This window comes from Sciurus vulgaris (assembly GCF_902686455.1).
Source record: "Sciurus vulgaris genome assembly, chromosome: 8".
Classification (NCBI taxonomy): Eukaryota; Metazoa; Chordata; class Mammalia; order Rodentia; family Sciuridae; genus Sciurus; species Sciurus vulgaris.
The window spans coordinates 69,730,573-69,744,821 of record NC_136468.1 but is presented as its reverse complement, the minus strand read 5'-3'; the positions used below and the strand labels follow the sequence as shown (position 1 = coordinate 69,744,821).

General features: G+C 34.7%; 1 protein-coding gene across 1 annotated transcript in view; it reads right to left on the bottom strand.

Moving 5' to 3' along the window:
* The window catches only part of BCAP29 (B cell receptor associated protein 29), a 36,481-nt gene extending 23,083 nt beyond the window's left edge, over nucleotides 1–13,398 (bottom strand). Inside the window, exons 1-5 of the mRNA XM_079150037.1 lie at nucleotides 13,280–13,398; nucleotides 12,791–12,898; nucleotides 9,510–9,610; nucleotides 5,917–6,067; nucleotides 4,404–4,539 (exon numbers count right to left, since the gene is read on the bottom strand). Of these exons, the coding sequence (XP_079006163.1) occupies nucleotides 4,404–4,539; nucleotides 5,917–6,067; nucleotides 9,510–9,610; nucleotides 12,791–12,882 (480 nt within the window). The 5' untranslated portion in view covers nucleotides 12,883–12,898; nucleotides 13,280–13,398. The remainder of the gene's footprint in view (nucleotides 1–4,403; nucleotides 4,540–5,916; nucleotides 6,068–9,509; nucleotides 9,611–12,790; nucleotides 12,899–13,279) is intronic.
* Between the last annotated feature and the right edge of the window lie 851 nt (nucleotides 13,399–14,249).

Sequence of the window (14,249 nt, the reverse complement as noted above, 5' to 3'; positions counted from 1 at the left end):
TATTATGGCTAAAATCTCTGAAATGAAAATAAGAATTTCTAGATAAGTTATAATTAGAATTGTTTTCAAAATTATTTAGATAAATAACATGAATGTCTCTTCCTCAATTAAGTGCATGACATAAATCTAAGGAAATAAGTTCAGAAGTTGATAGTAACTGAAAAACCATTAAGTTCTGCTTGCAGAGCTGTTTATTCAAAACTATTTTTTTTGGACTGGGAATTGAACCCAGGGGTGCTCTACTACTGAGCCACATCCCTAGACCTATTTTATATTTTTTATTAGAGATAGGTTCTCACTGAGTTGCTTAGTGCCTAAGTTGCTGAGGCTGGCTTTGAACTTGAGATCCTCTTGCCTCAGCCTCAAGAGCTGTTGGGATCACAGGAGTGCGTGACCATGCCCAGAAGACTATTTTTTATACAGACAAATTTGAAAGAATATAAAGTTGTCAGGGTAGAAATGGATAAATGGAAAATAACAGAGCCATCTCTATGGTTGGACAATTCTATCTAATTTTCATTGAATAGTCCCCAGATTATTTTTATTCAGCAGTTAATTCTTTACAATGTTCTTTATATTTTGAAATCTATTCTGGCTTTACAAAAAAATTGTACCTTATCTTTTCTAGGCAGGAAAAATTAAGATCTCAACAGTAAAATAACTGATTAAAATAAAAACATCATAGAACGGCTGAGGTTGCAGCCTTGCATATGTGAGGCACTGTGATCTAGCTTCAGAACCACATTAAAAAAAAAAAGTTACTGTGTCCATCTACAACTAAAAATATATTTTAAAAAATGGAATAAACACTCTGTAATTTGTATTGATAGAAATTATCACTATTATTAGAACTAGAAAGGTGACTGAAAGAAATATTAAGGAATTTAAGTTACCAAGATAAATAAATAAATATTTCAAAACTAAAATATGTAACCACTAGCATGGGTTGGTGGACTAAATAAAGTGGCAACAACTTAATATTGGCAGCTTCCACAGTCTGGTAAAAAAGCAACTCATAAGAATTTTATACAGACTGAGATAAGAATTTTAAGGGAAGGGTGATTCATTTTTTAATGTAAGTTGATACAGTCAACAAACAAAACTTACACAAATTTACACTGAGTATTGACTACAGGCAAATATTTCATAATGCAAGGTGCTATAAGAGAAACATGATTTCTGCTCTTAGGTAACTTTAGTAGGAATGAAAAGTTGAGCATAAAAACTGTAGCACAATACCAAATACAGTACTACTGTCCTATAACAGAAATTAGGCAGGTCAGAGGAGGAATTAAAGCTCTAATGAATACATTATATAATCTTAAAATCATGTTTGGGAAATTGAAGGATTAAAATACAGTCTGGAACTGAAGGAGTTGCAAAACTTTTGAAATTAAAAAATAATTTTTTAAAAGAACAAGACAAAAAAATTTCTCCAAACCTCTTTTAATTTGTTGCTAAGTTCAAGTTCAAAACAATTATAGCTGGTACTTCACTGAATTCAGTTCATACAATCTCCAGTGATTACTCAAATTGGAAAAGAACCACTGAGTTGCAGGAATGTTTATAGTGACTGCTCGAATTATTATGGCAATGATTTGGAAAAGTTGGATTTGTGTCAGTCTTGTAAATAAGCTTTCATTATTGCATCTGTAAAATCATCCAAATTTATTATGTGTAACTACACCTTGGAGAAAGACCAAAGGCCTTGGAAGCTGAAATTTAATAGCTACCAGTTATAAGAACATAAGTGTTCCCAGTCCCACTCACCCTATCCCACACCTTGGTTAAGTGACTTAAACAAAAAGTCTGTGTGAAGCAAAGCTCCATATTATTATTTTAAAACACTTACATTAAAAGTTAGTTTTCTGTAATTATTTCCTTTAATTGAGAGGCAGAATAGAACAGGGTCTTAGGCACTAACTACATGTCATTTTAATAACAGCACAGGAGTTGAGGGCAGAGAACAATGTGATTTTAAATTTGGATTCTAGTGTCAGGGTGCTTAGGTTCAAACTTTTTGTTACTCAGAAAATTGGCTGTGATTTGTGCAAGTTCTGCACCTGTTTCCTCACCTGTAAAATGTAGATAATAAAATATAAACCTCATGGGATTGTTGTGAGAATTAAGAGTTAATACCTTATTCTCAAGCATTTGAAGCAATACTTGACATAGTGTTAACTCTTATTTATAGGTAAGGAAACTTGAAGCCCAGAACATACAAGGTAACTTATCCCAGGTCACATTGCTAATTACTTAATTGCTGGTAGAGCTCGGTCTGGCACCCAAGTCTCCTGGATCTCAAAATAATGAGCTTTGTACTACATAATATGCCTCTGATAGAGAACAAAGAGACAATTTGTTTCTTCCTTAGCTAATATTTCAAAATCCACATGAAGAACTTGAAATCAAATTCTTCTTTTATATTCTCACCTATGGCTTTTATTGTTCACGTTACTGGTCAGTTAGTTAAATTCTGAGCACTGACAGAATTTTTGTCCAGTTCACAGACTTTCTTCCCACTGTATACTAGCTTTAGTTCCCAATTATCTATGCCTTTTGTGATGATTCAGCACCACTGATTAGGTCCCAGTTATGCAGGAAGCAGGGAACCAAGACAATATGGAACCACAGGAAAAGAAAATAAAAAAGAAGAAACTGTGGGATGTCAGTGACCATAAAATAGATCCCCTTCTTGCAAGGGTAAAAGGCTCTGAAAACAATTCCAAAAGCAAATCTCAAAAATGTTTTGAGAAAAGTGATTTTCTGAAGGACAAGGGAAGTTTAAGTGCACTAATTATGGTACACATGGGAAAAATAATAGTATCAAAACTTTAAATACATTTTTGTAGAGCTGAAGAATAAGAGGAAGACAATTGAAGAGGAAAATACAGTAGTTTTTATAACAGTAGTAATTATAACAGTAGTTATAATTCATTACTCTCAGGTAATGTATATAATTTATACATTATATATAATCAATATGAGTACATGGCAAGTCTTTTCATAAAAATGAGGCTATGTACTTTTGAATTCTGCCATCATATGTTAATCAAAGCTTTGGGAACTGTGATTTTGTTTTTTATCACTGAAATGAGATCAAAGAATAAAAATGATACAAGTAGCATTAAAGCACAAAATAAAGTTGACTGTGCTGTTGAAACATTCCAAAAGGAGCAAAAATGACTATTGCTTGCTTCTGAGTACAGAAAATACTGAAGCAAATTTATAAGAATTTGATAGATCAATGACTTTTTGAAACAGAACAAATGAAAAATTTAAACTGGTTCCTGTACTCTAAAAGTTTCCTTAAAACATGCTACCAATCTACTCAAAAGAAACACATTTGAATTGTTTCTATGAATAGAGATCTTTCTTTACATTTTTTGTTACAGTAAATGATGCGAATATAAAAAAATAAAATATGGGCTTTGAATAGGTGACCATAATAATGTAGAATCATTCACAACTTTTTGCAATAAGTTTTGCCTCATTCAATAGATTTTAGAAAGTTTCATACTCTATCATGAACAGCTAACATTTAGAATTGATGAAAGGGGGTGCTAATTGTTCTTTCTGTAAGAGACTGGACATTAGGATTTAGGCAAGGATTTTAATTTTCTACTCTTTGACTCAAAATACTTTTTTACAAAACTATAACTTGGTGTAATGATAATGATGGCTTGCGTTTCTTTAATTCATAATAGAAAAATAATCTTATTGCATTATTTTAGAAATGCTTTCTTTAAGAAAATGTGTTTCTCTTCTGAATAGTTCTATTGATTCTTTTTTCCTAAGGAAACTGAGTCAAACTGATGGGACTTAATATGAACCAAAAACACTGAAGCTTTGAGATCTGACTCCTAAATTTTAAATTTATGAAAGAAAGATATCCAAAGTAATTTTGTGTCTTTCATTTTTCCATTTGTTCTTTTTAGTCAATGGGAAAAAACACCAGTACCTAATCCACACTGAATGTCTGGGGAAGGATAATACAGGATTCTCAAAGCAGGACTATCAGTAGCATCACTAAATTAAAGACTTAAAACTATTATGTGCAATCATCAATCTAGACGTAATGAACTCCCTCTGCTTTTTATACAACCAATTATACTTTAACTGAGAAATAAATGGAAAAGGAATCACAAAGATTTAGTTTGGGTTATGAAGTAAAATTAATGGTAATAAAGAAATTAAAATTCATATTCTCTGAATATCTTCTCTTTGAATCATAGGAAATAGGTTCACAGATATTAATTTACTATGGAGAGAGAGAAAAAAGAATGAGAACAAGCAAACTAAGAGAACAGTAAAAGTACTTTAGATACAATCATTCCATAGAACAATATCATTATTGTTCAACATCAACAACATTCATACAAACTGTTACAAAGATTAAATACCCTTTTTAGTTTTTCATTCTCTTCCATGAATCTTTTCGCAGCATTATTAGTATTTTCTGCTTGACTTTTAAGCACTCCTTTATTTGATAGTTCTTTTGCCAGCTGAGTAATAAGTGTAACCAGACGTCTCAACACTCTAAGGAAAAAAAAAATTAGAATAATGCATAACTAGACCAATTGGTAATTGTGACTTTAACCCAAGAGCCATTATCAAATGACTCCCTATTAGGTACAGAGGTGTGGTGGCAGAGAAAGTGATGTTTAAATTGAACACACACCTTTTTTTTAAAAATCCAAGTCTCTCAGTTAACACAAGTCTGTGTCTCACTACTTTGAAATCTTTATTAGAAGACTAGCATTTGGAATATAGGTTCAGTGGTACTTTTCTCTCTCGTTTTGTTGTGCTGAAGACAGAACGCAAGGCCTTGTGCATACAGTGGTACTTTTTAAAATTTTTTTTCTTGTACAACTCTTTAGCCTCAATATCAAGACAGTAAGACCTGAATAAGAAATCTTTTTTTCCCTGACCAGTTCAAAATATGGTATTTAAAGAGCATTGTACACGTTTGACCAAGCCTAAAAACTGCTTGTTCACATCTGTTCATAGGTAATTTTCATTGTTAGAAATTATAATTAATCTCTTCAATTATTCATTCAGGGATATTTACTGAGGAACTGCTAAGTATTAAACACTGTGCTAGGCACTGGGGACACAGCAGAAAATAAATTAAGTCCCTGCCTTCAAAGAGTTTAGGTTCTAGTTGGAGGACCAAAACAGTATTTAATTACAATTGTAAATGATACTAGGAATGAAAGTATATATATATATAAGATAGAATATAACAGAAGACCTACCTACTTTTGGTGGGAGTGATGGCCACAGAAGGCTTCCCTGAGAAGGTCTAAAGAATGAGCAAGTGAAAGGAAAAGTAAAGAGGAAAAGGGGAAGGGTGTTCTGGTACAAGAAATAGCTTGTGTGAAGACCATGAAGTGGGAAGGAGCTAGCTATATCGAAACTCAATTTGTTCCAAGAATGGATGAGCGAATAGTGAAGGTGAGTGTGGTTGGAATGTACAGTAAGTATTACAGTACTAAAGAAAGCTAGAGAGAGAGAGGCAGGGACTATTGTGTTAGGTCCTATGAACTATAACAATTGCTTGCCACTTGGTTATTTCACCCGAGTTCCTTTATGAAGATGTCAGTAAATAAGTCTTCATATACATGGAAAAAATGAGAGAGAGACATAAACCTGAACAATGTTTTAAAATTGTGATTCAAGCTGGGCTTGGTGGCATATGCTTGTAATCCCAGTAGCTCAGGAGACTGAGGCAGGATTGTGAGTTCAAAGCCAGCCTCAGCAAAAGTGAGGTAGTAAGCAACTCAGTGAGACCCTGTCTCTAAATAGAATATGCAGTAGGGCTGGGGATGTGGCTCAGGGTCAAGTACCCCCAAGTTCAACCCCTAATACCCACCCCTCAAAAAAAATTGTGATTCAACTTTTTTTTAAACTTACAGCCAAAAAAATAATGAAAATCCAGAAATGTAAAGATTTCTTTGAGACCTAAAAAGTTTCATCTGTGTATGTTCATAGGCACCAAGTTTGCTGGTTGAGCTCTTGTCAATGGTATGAATAGAGGCATATTTCCTTACTTCTCTCACAGCATCTATCACAATAAAAGAGAAAACAATACTTTAAGAATATAAAATCATTAGAAAAAAAAGACGCAGTTTGAGTAACTGATTAAACTTTTTAATAACTGACTGTATGTAGGGACTCTCTTTCCATCTTTAGCACCTGGGAGGGTATCATCCTCAATGCAGGTATTTTGTAAATGGATAGATTAGACATTATAAAAATTATTAAGTTCCTTCATCCATTTTTAAACTGCATTATCTGCTTTATTTTTCCCCAAGACGCCTTTTGTAGATTTTTTTTTCAAGCTGAGAATTACATAATGGACATTCTCCATATGGTTACATCTATGTAGTTTTGGATATACAACACTTAGGCTGGATATATTCTTGACTGGATCAGCTTAATAATTTTTCCAAGTTCCTACAGCATTAAAAATCCATCATGGACTTGCCATCATTGTATTATTTTTCATGCTATTCTACAAACTTTTAATTTTTACCCTATCCTTAAGAATGACTAAAATTTCATCTATTGACAGGAATTTAATGCAATATCCCATTAACAAAAATTCCAAGAAATGACCCAATTTTTCTTACAGGACCAGTGTTTTTTTAAATAGCTACTATTACTTTATATAATTTAAATAATTTTAGAAATATTTGGCTATGCTTAAATTTCCAACAGCAGAGTATGTTAAAATGGGATTTGATCTATGGTGGCATACACTTCCCTGACTACTGAGGCACCTAATACTGGAAATGTTCAAATAGTTGTTCCTTTGATTCTTTCAATTCTGACACATCTCAGATGTAGGTGTACTACTTCTTTCTAGTGCAAAATAGATACCAGTGTATATGTTTAGTGCATTTTAAAATTAGAGCTTTATAGTCACTTAGTGCATTCTTAATCTTAAGGTGATTCTTGCATCACCTTATATGTCTTAAAAGCCAGAAGAGGCACAAGTTTGAATGTTCTTTTCAAGTGACCATCAGCATTCCTGGGAAAGTTTTTGCCACACAAGGAAAGAGAGCCCAGTTAGAAAATTGAGGGCATTTTGACAATCATTTGAATTTATTTTTTATAACAGCTTGAGATAAAATTCACATAGTCTGTTGAACTCAGTTATTTCATTAAAAAATGGTGATTATGAAGACTCACAGAATTTGTTTAGGTAAGAATTTTAAAGCTCTAAAACATCTAAAATATTGTTACTATGCAAATTTCAAACACGCTGAAGAAAAATAACACCAGTCAAGAGTATCCTTAATCTGAAATGCTTACATTCAGAAGTGTTTGGGATTTATTTATTTTTTTAATATTTGCATGTACATGCTAAGATCCTTTAAAGATGGGACTCAAGTCTAAACATGAAATTCATTTAATTTTTATACAAATCTTATGCACATAGCCTGAAGTCAATTACACACAATTTGCTTGTGTTTTTAAACTTATTTCTTAAAGGCACATTATAATTATACATAATGGTGGGATTCATTATGTCTATTTGTATATGCATATAATTTGATCAATCTTAATCCTTACTACCTTCCCTTTCCCTCCCCCGATTTGCTTGCTGTACTAATCTATTTCTATTATTATAACTAGTATATTATAATCATACATATATAAGTGGGATTCATTTTGGTATATTCATATATGACCAAAGCATAATTTGATAGATTTTGTCCCCTTCCTCCTTCCCTCCTTTTTGATCCCCTTCTTCTACTCTAATGGTCTTCTTCCTATTTTTGTTTTTCTTTTGTGTGTGTGTGTGTGTGTGTGTGTTATGACTGGTATCCAACACATGAGGTTAGGTATGGAAGTTTCCACTTGTGGTGTCATGTTGGTGCTCAAAGTTCCAGATTCTAGAACGTTTTAGATTTCAAATTTTCAGATTAGAGATGGTCAATCTGTCCAAAAAACATTTATAATCCCATCACCTAGATTCCACAATTATTAATAATCTGCCATACTTGTCTTTTTAAAAAATATTTTTAGTTGTAGGTGAATACAATACCTTTATTTTATTTATTTTTATGTGGTGCTGAGGATCAAACCCAGTGCCTCACATGTGTGAGGCAAATGCTCCACCACTGAGCCACAACCCCAGCCCCATATTTGTCTTTTTAAAAGCATTTGAAAGTCAAGTTGTAATAATTATGACACTTTACTCCTAAATATTTCAGCATGCACTTCCTCAGATTAAGAACACATTTCTCCTACATAAATTAGTAAATTTTTTTGTATAGAGTGATGTTTTAGATGTTATGGATGCAACAATCAGCAGTTATCTGTGGAAATAGGCATAGACAATATGTTTCAATAAAACTTTATTAACAAAAAATACACTTCTGGCCCACAGGCTATAAGTTGCAATACAAAATGTTATAATTATAGTAAAGTAATAGTATAGTAAAGTAATAGTATAATAGTATTATACTATTATAATTATAGTAAAAAAAAAAAATTCCCTAACATCTAACAATTACTCTATGTTCAAATTTTTACAGTAGCCTCCAAATCTGTGGTGGTGTCATTTTTTAACTAGGATTCTATCAAGATGCACAGTTCATATTTAAGATTCCTTCTGAGTCTAAAGATTCTATTTCTTTTTCCCTAGCAGGTAAGCCCTTGGGTACTTAGGATACTCATGTAACACAGGACTGTTGCCATGAGAAACTGGTTGCCATGAGAAACAATATCTGGTAACTGAAAAGTGGGCTATGCATTATTGCATTTAAACCTTCAAATAACTTTAAAAGGTTAACAAGAATCCCTGTACTTCCCTGAAATTAATATCTCTGCACACAGAATATCAAATGTGTATCAAAATATCAATATCTACTGATCTCCCTTTGACTTTTAGGAAATCCACCTCCACCTTTTTCCTTTTTTCCTCTCTCGATTCCAAATACGAGAGAGAACATATGACCTTTGACCTTCTGAGTTTGAATTATTTTGCTTAACAGGATGGTCTCTGGTTCCATCCATTTTCCTGCAAATGCCATGATTTCAATTTTTCTTTTTGGTTGAATAAAGTTCCATTGTGCATATATGCCACATTTTATTTATCCACTCATCTGTTGACAGACACCTAGGCTGGTTCCATAGTCTGGCTACTGTGAATTGTGCTGCTATAAACGTGGGTATATCAAAGGAAGATCAATAGAGGAAAGGGAACAAGGGGTAGGAGGAAGTACTCAGGAGTGACACTGGCTGAATTATATATTATATATGTATGATTATGCAACAGCAAATCCCATCATTATGTACAACTGTAATGTACCAAATAAAAAATGTGGCAAAAAATCAATATCTACTCAATATAATATCAATGTATTATATCAATATATTGCATAAATTCAACTACATACCAATGACAACATCAGCTTAACTAAAAATCAAGAAATTTGTTAAAAAAGAACTAGAGTTATGCTTATTCAAAGGAAGGATCTAGTACTAGGACTTACCTAGAAACAGAACAATCAATAGGATTATAATGGTAAGAAAAGCCTTGTTCCAGAAAGTTGCAATTTTACCCCATACACTAAATGAAAAAATCTTCTGCCATCTGCAAAGCAATATAATTATATTAGGCATATTACAAAAAAAGTAGGTTTTGAAATACTTTCTAAAGTGACCTTTTGGTGGTACTGTGACAAGTAAAAAGAAACATTTAATTTTTAAATTTACTAATTCTTTGACAATATTTCATGAAACAGAGAACAACTCTTTCATATTTAATAATAATCTGACATTTGATTATCTTTTGTCTGGCAACTTAAAAAAAAAAAAAGTTTTTTTTTTTTTTTTTTTTTTTTTTTGACATAGTAATGCTATATTGCTATATTGTCCCTGAAATTGAGATCCTCTTGCCTCAGCCTTCAGCTGGGGTTACAGGTAATATACCACCACACCCAGTTAAAAAAAGGGAATTCTTAAGAGTAAAATGTTGTATTGTTGATCAAAGTTATTTATATCATTTTCCCTAGTCAGAGTGATGACTCAGAAATGAGTCTACTGGTCCAAAAATTACCACCGCTTCAGAAGAGGTTTCTCTGAATATTTATTCTTATATAGTATGCTTTTAATACCTACTCCAAATAAAAGTTTCTCTATTTTAATCATGAGAGAATTAAAAAAAAAATTGAGGTACTACATATATAAAAGTGAAAAAAATCTTACATAGCTTGATAAATTTTTACATATGTATATATCCATGTAATTTTTACATATGTATTACCTATGTAATTTACCTGCTATCCAGATCAAGATCTGAACACAGAGGAAATAAGATGGGGTAAATGGTCTAGACAGAATAAGCAGTAGAAAAAACACAAGAGTTAAGAAGGAATGAATAATAAATGGCAAAGAGTGACAAAGAATCCACCCTATAATTTGAAAGATGATAAACTTTGTATATGAGGATTTTAAATGAAAAACATATTAACTGAGTCTAAAGGAGACAAAGGTAAGAAGCACTTAATACACTTCATGCAACTTCTAACTTTTTAAAAAAAATTTTACTGTAAGATTATGACGAATCATTAATTGATAACATTTGAAAACAACTCTAAATAATGACTTGAAGTTGATGGGAAAAGGGACTGATAACAGATGAAGCAATTTTTTTTGGTCTCTACGCTTTCAGTTCCAAGCATTTTTATAGAGGTGCGTTTCAAATTCTATATTACAAAACTTCTCTATTTTAAAAAGAGAACATAAGTGGTAATACCTTGATCTAGGTCCAAAGGTAAATTCACTTAACCTATTTTCAAAGGTCAATACAAGAGGGAAAAAGCAAGTGACACCCTACAGGGAACAACTAGCAATTAATAAGAAGACTCAATTCAAGAGCAGCTAAACATTAAGTCCTTGCTATATTATTGGTTTTAAGCACTCTTATACAGTTATCTATTTAATTAATACAATTACCTTATGAGGCAGACACAGTACTATTTCTATTTTATAGAAGGGGAAATTAGTTAGAGTCAATAACTTGCTCAGCATCACAGTTAGTAATAACTGGAGAACTAGGATACATACCCAGGCAGTGATTTTGAGCTGTGCTTTCATCCCTGGGTTATGTGAGAGAAGATTAGAGACTAAATGAAGACTAAAACCTTTTTGTTGAAGATTATAGTAATACATATATAAAAGGTCAAAAGATTTGGATACAGAAAGAGATATATCATAAATTATTTGTGTGTGTGTGTGTGTATATATATATATCCCATATTTTCTTACCTGTATTTGTACATGAGAGTATATTTATATATTAATATACCCACATGCCCAAATCAATCTAATAGCTACTTGATCCTGATGGATAAAAAATCATATATGGAAGAAAGAAAAAGGTTGATCTCCAATTATGAATCACTTTGACGGAAAAAGATCAACTGAAGCAGCACTTTTTTTTTTTCTTCGCAAATCTTCAAGCCTTACTTATATATCAGATGTTCACAAACAAGATCTCTCTCTTGAATATATATACGAATGAAGAAAGTTTTGAATTAGGAGTCTATTGCTGCAAATACTTCCAAAATGCAAAAGTGGCATTATGGAGGGTTTACAATGAGAGGCAGTATGATGGAAAAGGAGCACTGGACTGAAAGCCAGATTCTTGTTTGGCGTTTGCCCCTGACCTGGTAGGTGACCTTAGTTAGGCCATTTGCCTTCTTTGGGTCTCAGTATGTGATCTAAGGAATAAGCTGGCTTGGATGAAATAACTGAAGATTCCCTCCCCACTTACAGTATTTTTTTTTTTTTTCTTTAGTAAGGAAAAAACAAAACAAAAATAATAACAAAACAAAACAAAAAACCACAAGGTATAGCTGATAGACAAGGAGAGAAGAGGTCAAATCCAAGTAGATAATGAGCAAGTTAAGAGTTGTCAAAGATTACTTGGACCCTGAGTCACAGTAAGATCTTCTTAAGTTTCATCCAGCCCATTATTTTATAACATTGTGCTTTAGGAAGATATTTCCAGGATATCACTTGTGAAATATTTCTTTTAAGTCATGAGTATAAACAAATGTCTTGCAATATTTTTATTACAAATCTGTTTCACCATCCACACCATCAGGTTCCTGGATCTAAAACTAAACCCCTAATGAGTAGATTATTACAAGGTAAAGTGTGTCAATGCTTGCGTTGAAATACTTGTTCTTAAATACCTTGTAAGGTCCTTTACTAAAAAGGTAAATTATATACATTGTCTGATACTTTACACATTTAGCTGCTTTAATACATTGAGTGGAATAAAAAGTAAAAATGCCAACATTTTACAGTTTATGTAAGGCCAAAACTAAGAATTTATTGCCTTTGGTTTCTAAATTGCCATTCCACTGCCTCAATTTCACATTTTTTTATATATGCTGTATTGTAAATATAACATCAATTTACATGTATTTATTCCACTGCTTCAATACAGGGCAATAAAACAAAGGTAAAACCTGATGACAAGACAGGACAGGTATCAAAAGTATGTAGTCAACAGAAGGGACTCGGCCTCAGCTTGTTTACTGAGAAGGGAGGGAAAAAAATGATTATTTGTACACATAATAAAGTTTTAAATTTTGACACTGTCATGAGACAGTACCTACTCTGTTAGGTAACTTTTTAAAAGGATACCCTTTACTAATGGGCTCTGAAAACTTTACTCTTAAGAAAACTTTTCCGTGTCACACAGCAGCCTGAAGGAGCCAATCCAATTTTTAGTATTTTTAAAGATTTGAAGGTTTCCTACCTCTGAGGAGGAATAAAAGGTAGACAGAAGATTAAAATGAGTCCTATTTCAGCATAAAGAAAGGTTGCAACTGCCACCCACTGGATTGTCATTTTTTTCTCTTCACACCTGAACAGAGAAACATTTATTTTACTTTACTTCATTTGAAAGAAAACTGGGTTGAAGGCCCCGGGGCACACTGCTTTGTTCCAAGGGGTGTACGGAGGCCCTGCAGCCACCCGGGTCTGGACAGGGCAGGACGGCACCGGCCAGGACGAGGCGAGGGCCGGGACTCTCCACCTCCTCGGCAGGGCGCGCGGAACTCGAGAGGCGGCGACAAGGCGCCAATGACTTCCTCTCGGGCCAGTCGCCGCGCCAGCAGCCCAACGCCTCCCTCCTTTAAAGCCTGCACTTCGCGGCCTTCCCGCCCCCTGAAAGCCGCGGGCCGGCAGGCTCCGCTGGGTTTTCCAGCCGATGGCCTCACGGCCCGCGGGTCTCGCCCGGCCTTACCGCGCTGCAACCCGCCCGGCTCTCCGCGCCGCTCCGCCGCCCCTACGCGCGGGACGTCAGACGCCGCGGCGGGGAGGGGGAGGGGGAGGGGCAGGGGGGAGGGGAAGCGGGGAGGGGCGGGCGAGCCACCCACTCCCGACCCTCTGGCTCTCCCCGACCCTCTGGCCCTGGCTGCGGTCCTGCTGAGGTCACAGGCGGCGAGCCCACGGTTATTGGTAATAATTGTTCCTAACTGGCGGCGGAGTCGGAGATGACTCAGGCTTTTCGACCCAGGCTCGGGGCCCCCCCAGTGCAGCTTCTTCAGAGGGAGGTTGGGGGCCAGCCCGAAGACCCACGGTTCCTGAAGGGGCGGCGGGGGTCCAGGAAGGCCCAGAACCGGACCACTGAGGGGCGCTGCGCAAGCCTCGGGGGCGTTTGCCACGAACTCCTTTCCAGTTGGGCCGCTCTCGGAGGTAGAAACTTTCCGGTGTCCAGAATTAAACTACACAAGTTAAGGGCTGGGACTGGGTGGTCTTGAACCAGTTTGTCCTTGAAAACAGGAGAAAACGCAGCATTACAGCAATTTGTCCGTTTTCCCATTCTTGTCCGTGGGCTGGCAATAGGCAATACACTTTGAGATGTCCTTTGGGGATTAAGAAAAGGTGGTTGTATTTATTCAATTTATGTTTCTCACGTTTTCAAGTTGTCTGAAAACATTCGAGTAATATAAGTTTTTATTTCTACATTGACAACATATCAGAAATGTAAATAAAGGATCATCTTCCCAGAGACAATTTTGGGAACAGTTGAAAATAGAGTGTACAAACACATTTAAGTCGGCACTTCTTAATTACATATTGACTTGATTACCTGTAAACGGGGGGTGGGGAGAACTTTGAATAGATAAATTGTAAGGAAGTTATATTTAACCAAACGCCTTGGAATTCCTGAATCTTGGACTCTGGTTCCTTCCCTGTGCTGTGCATCTTAC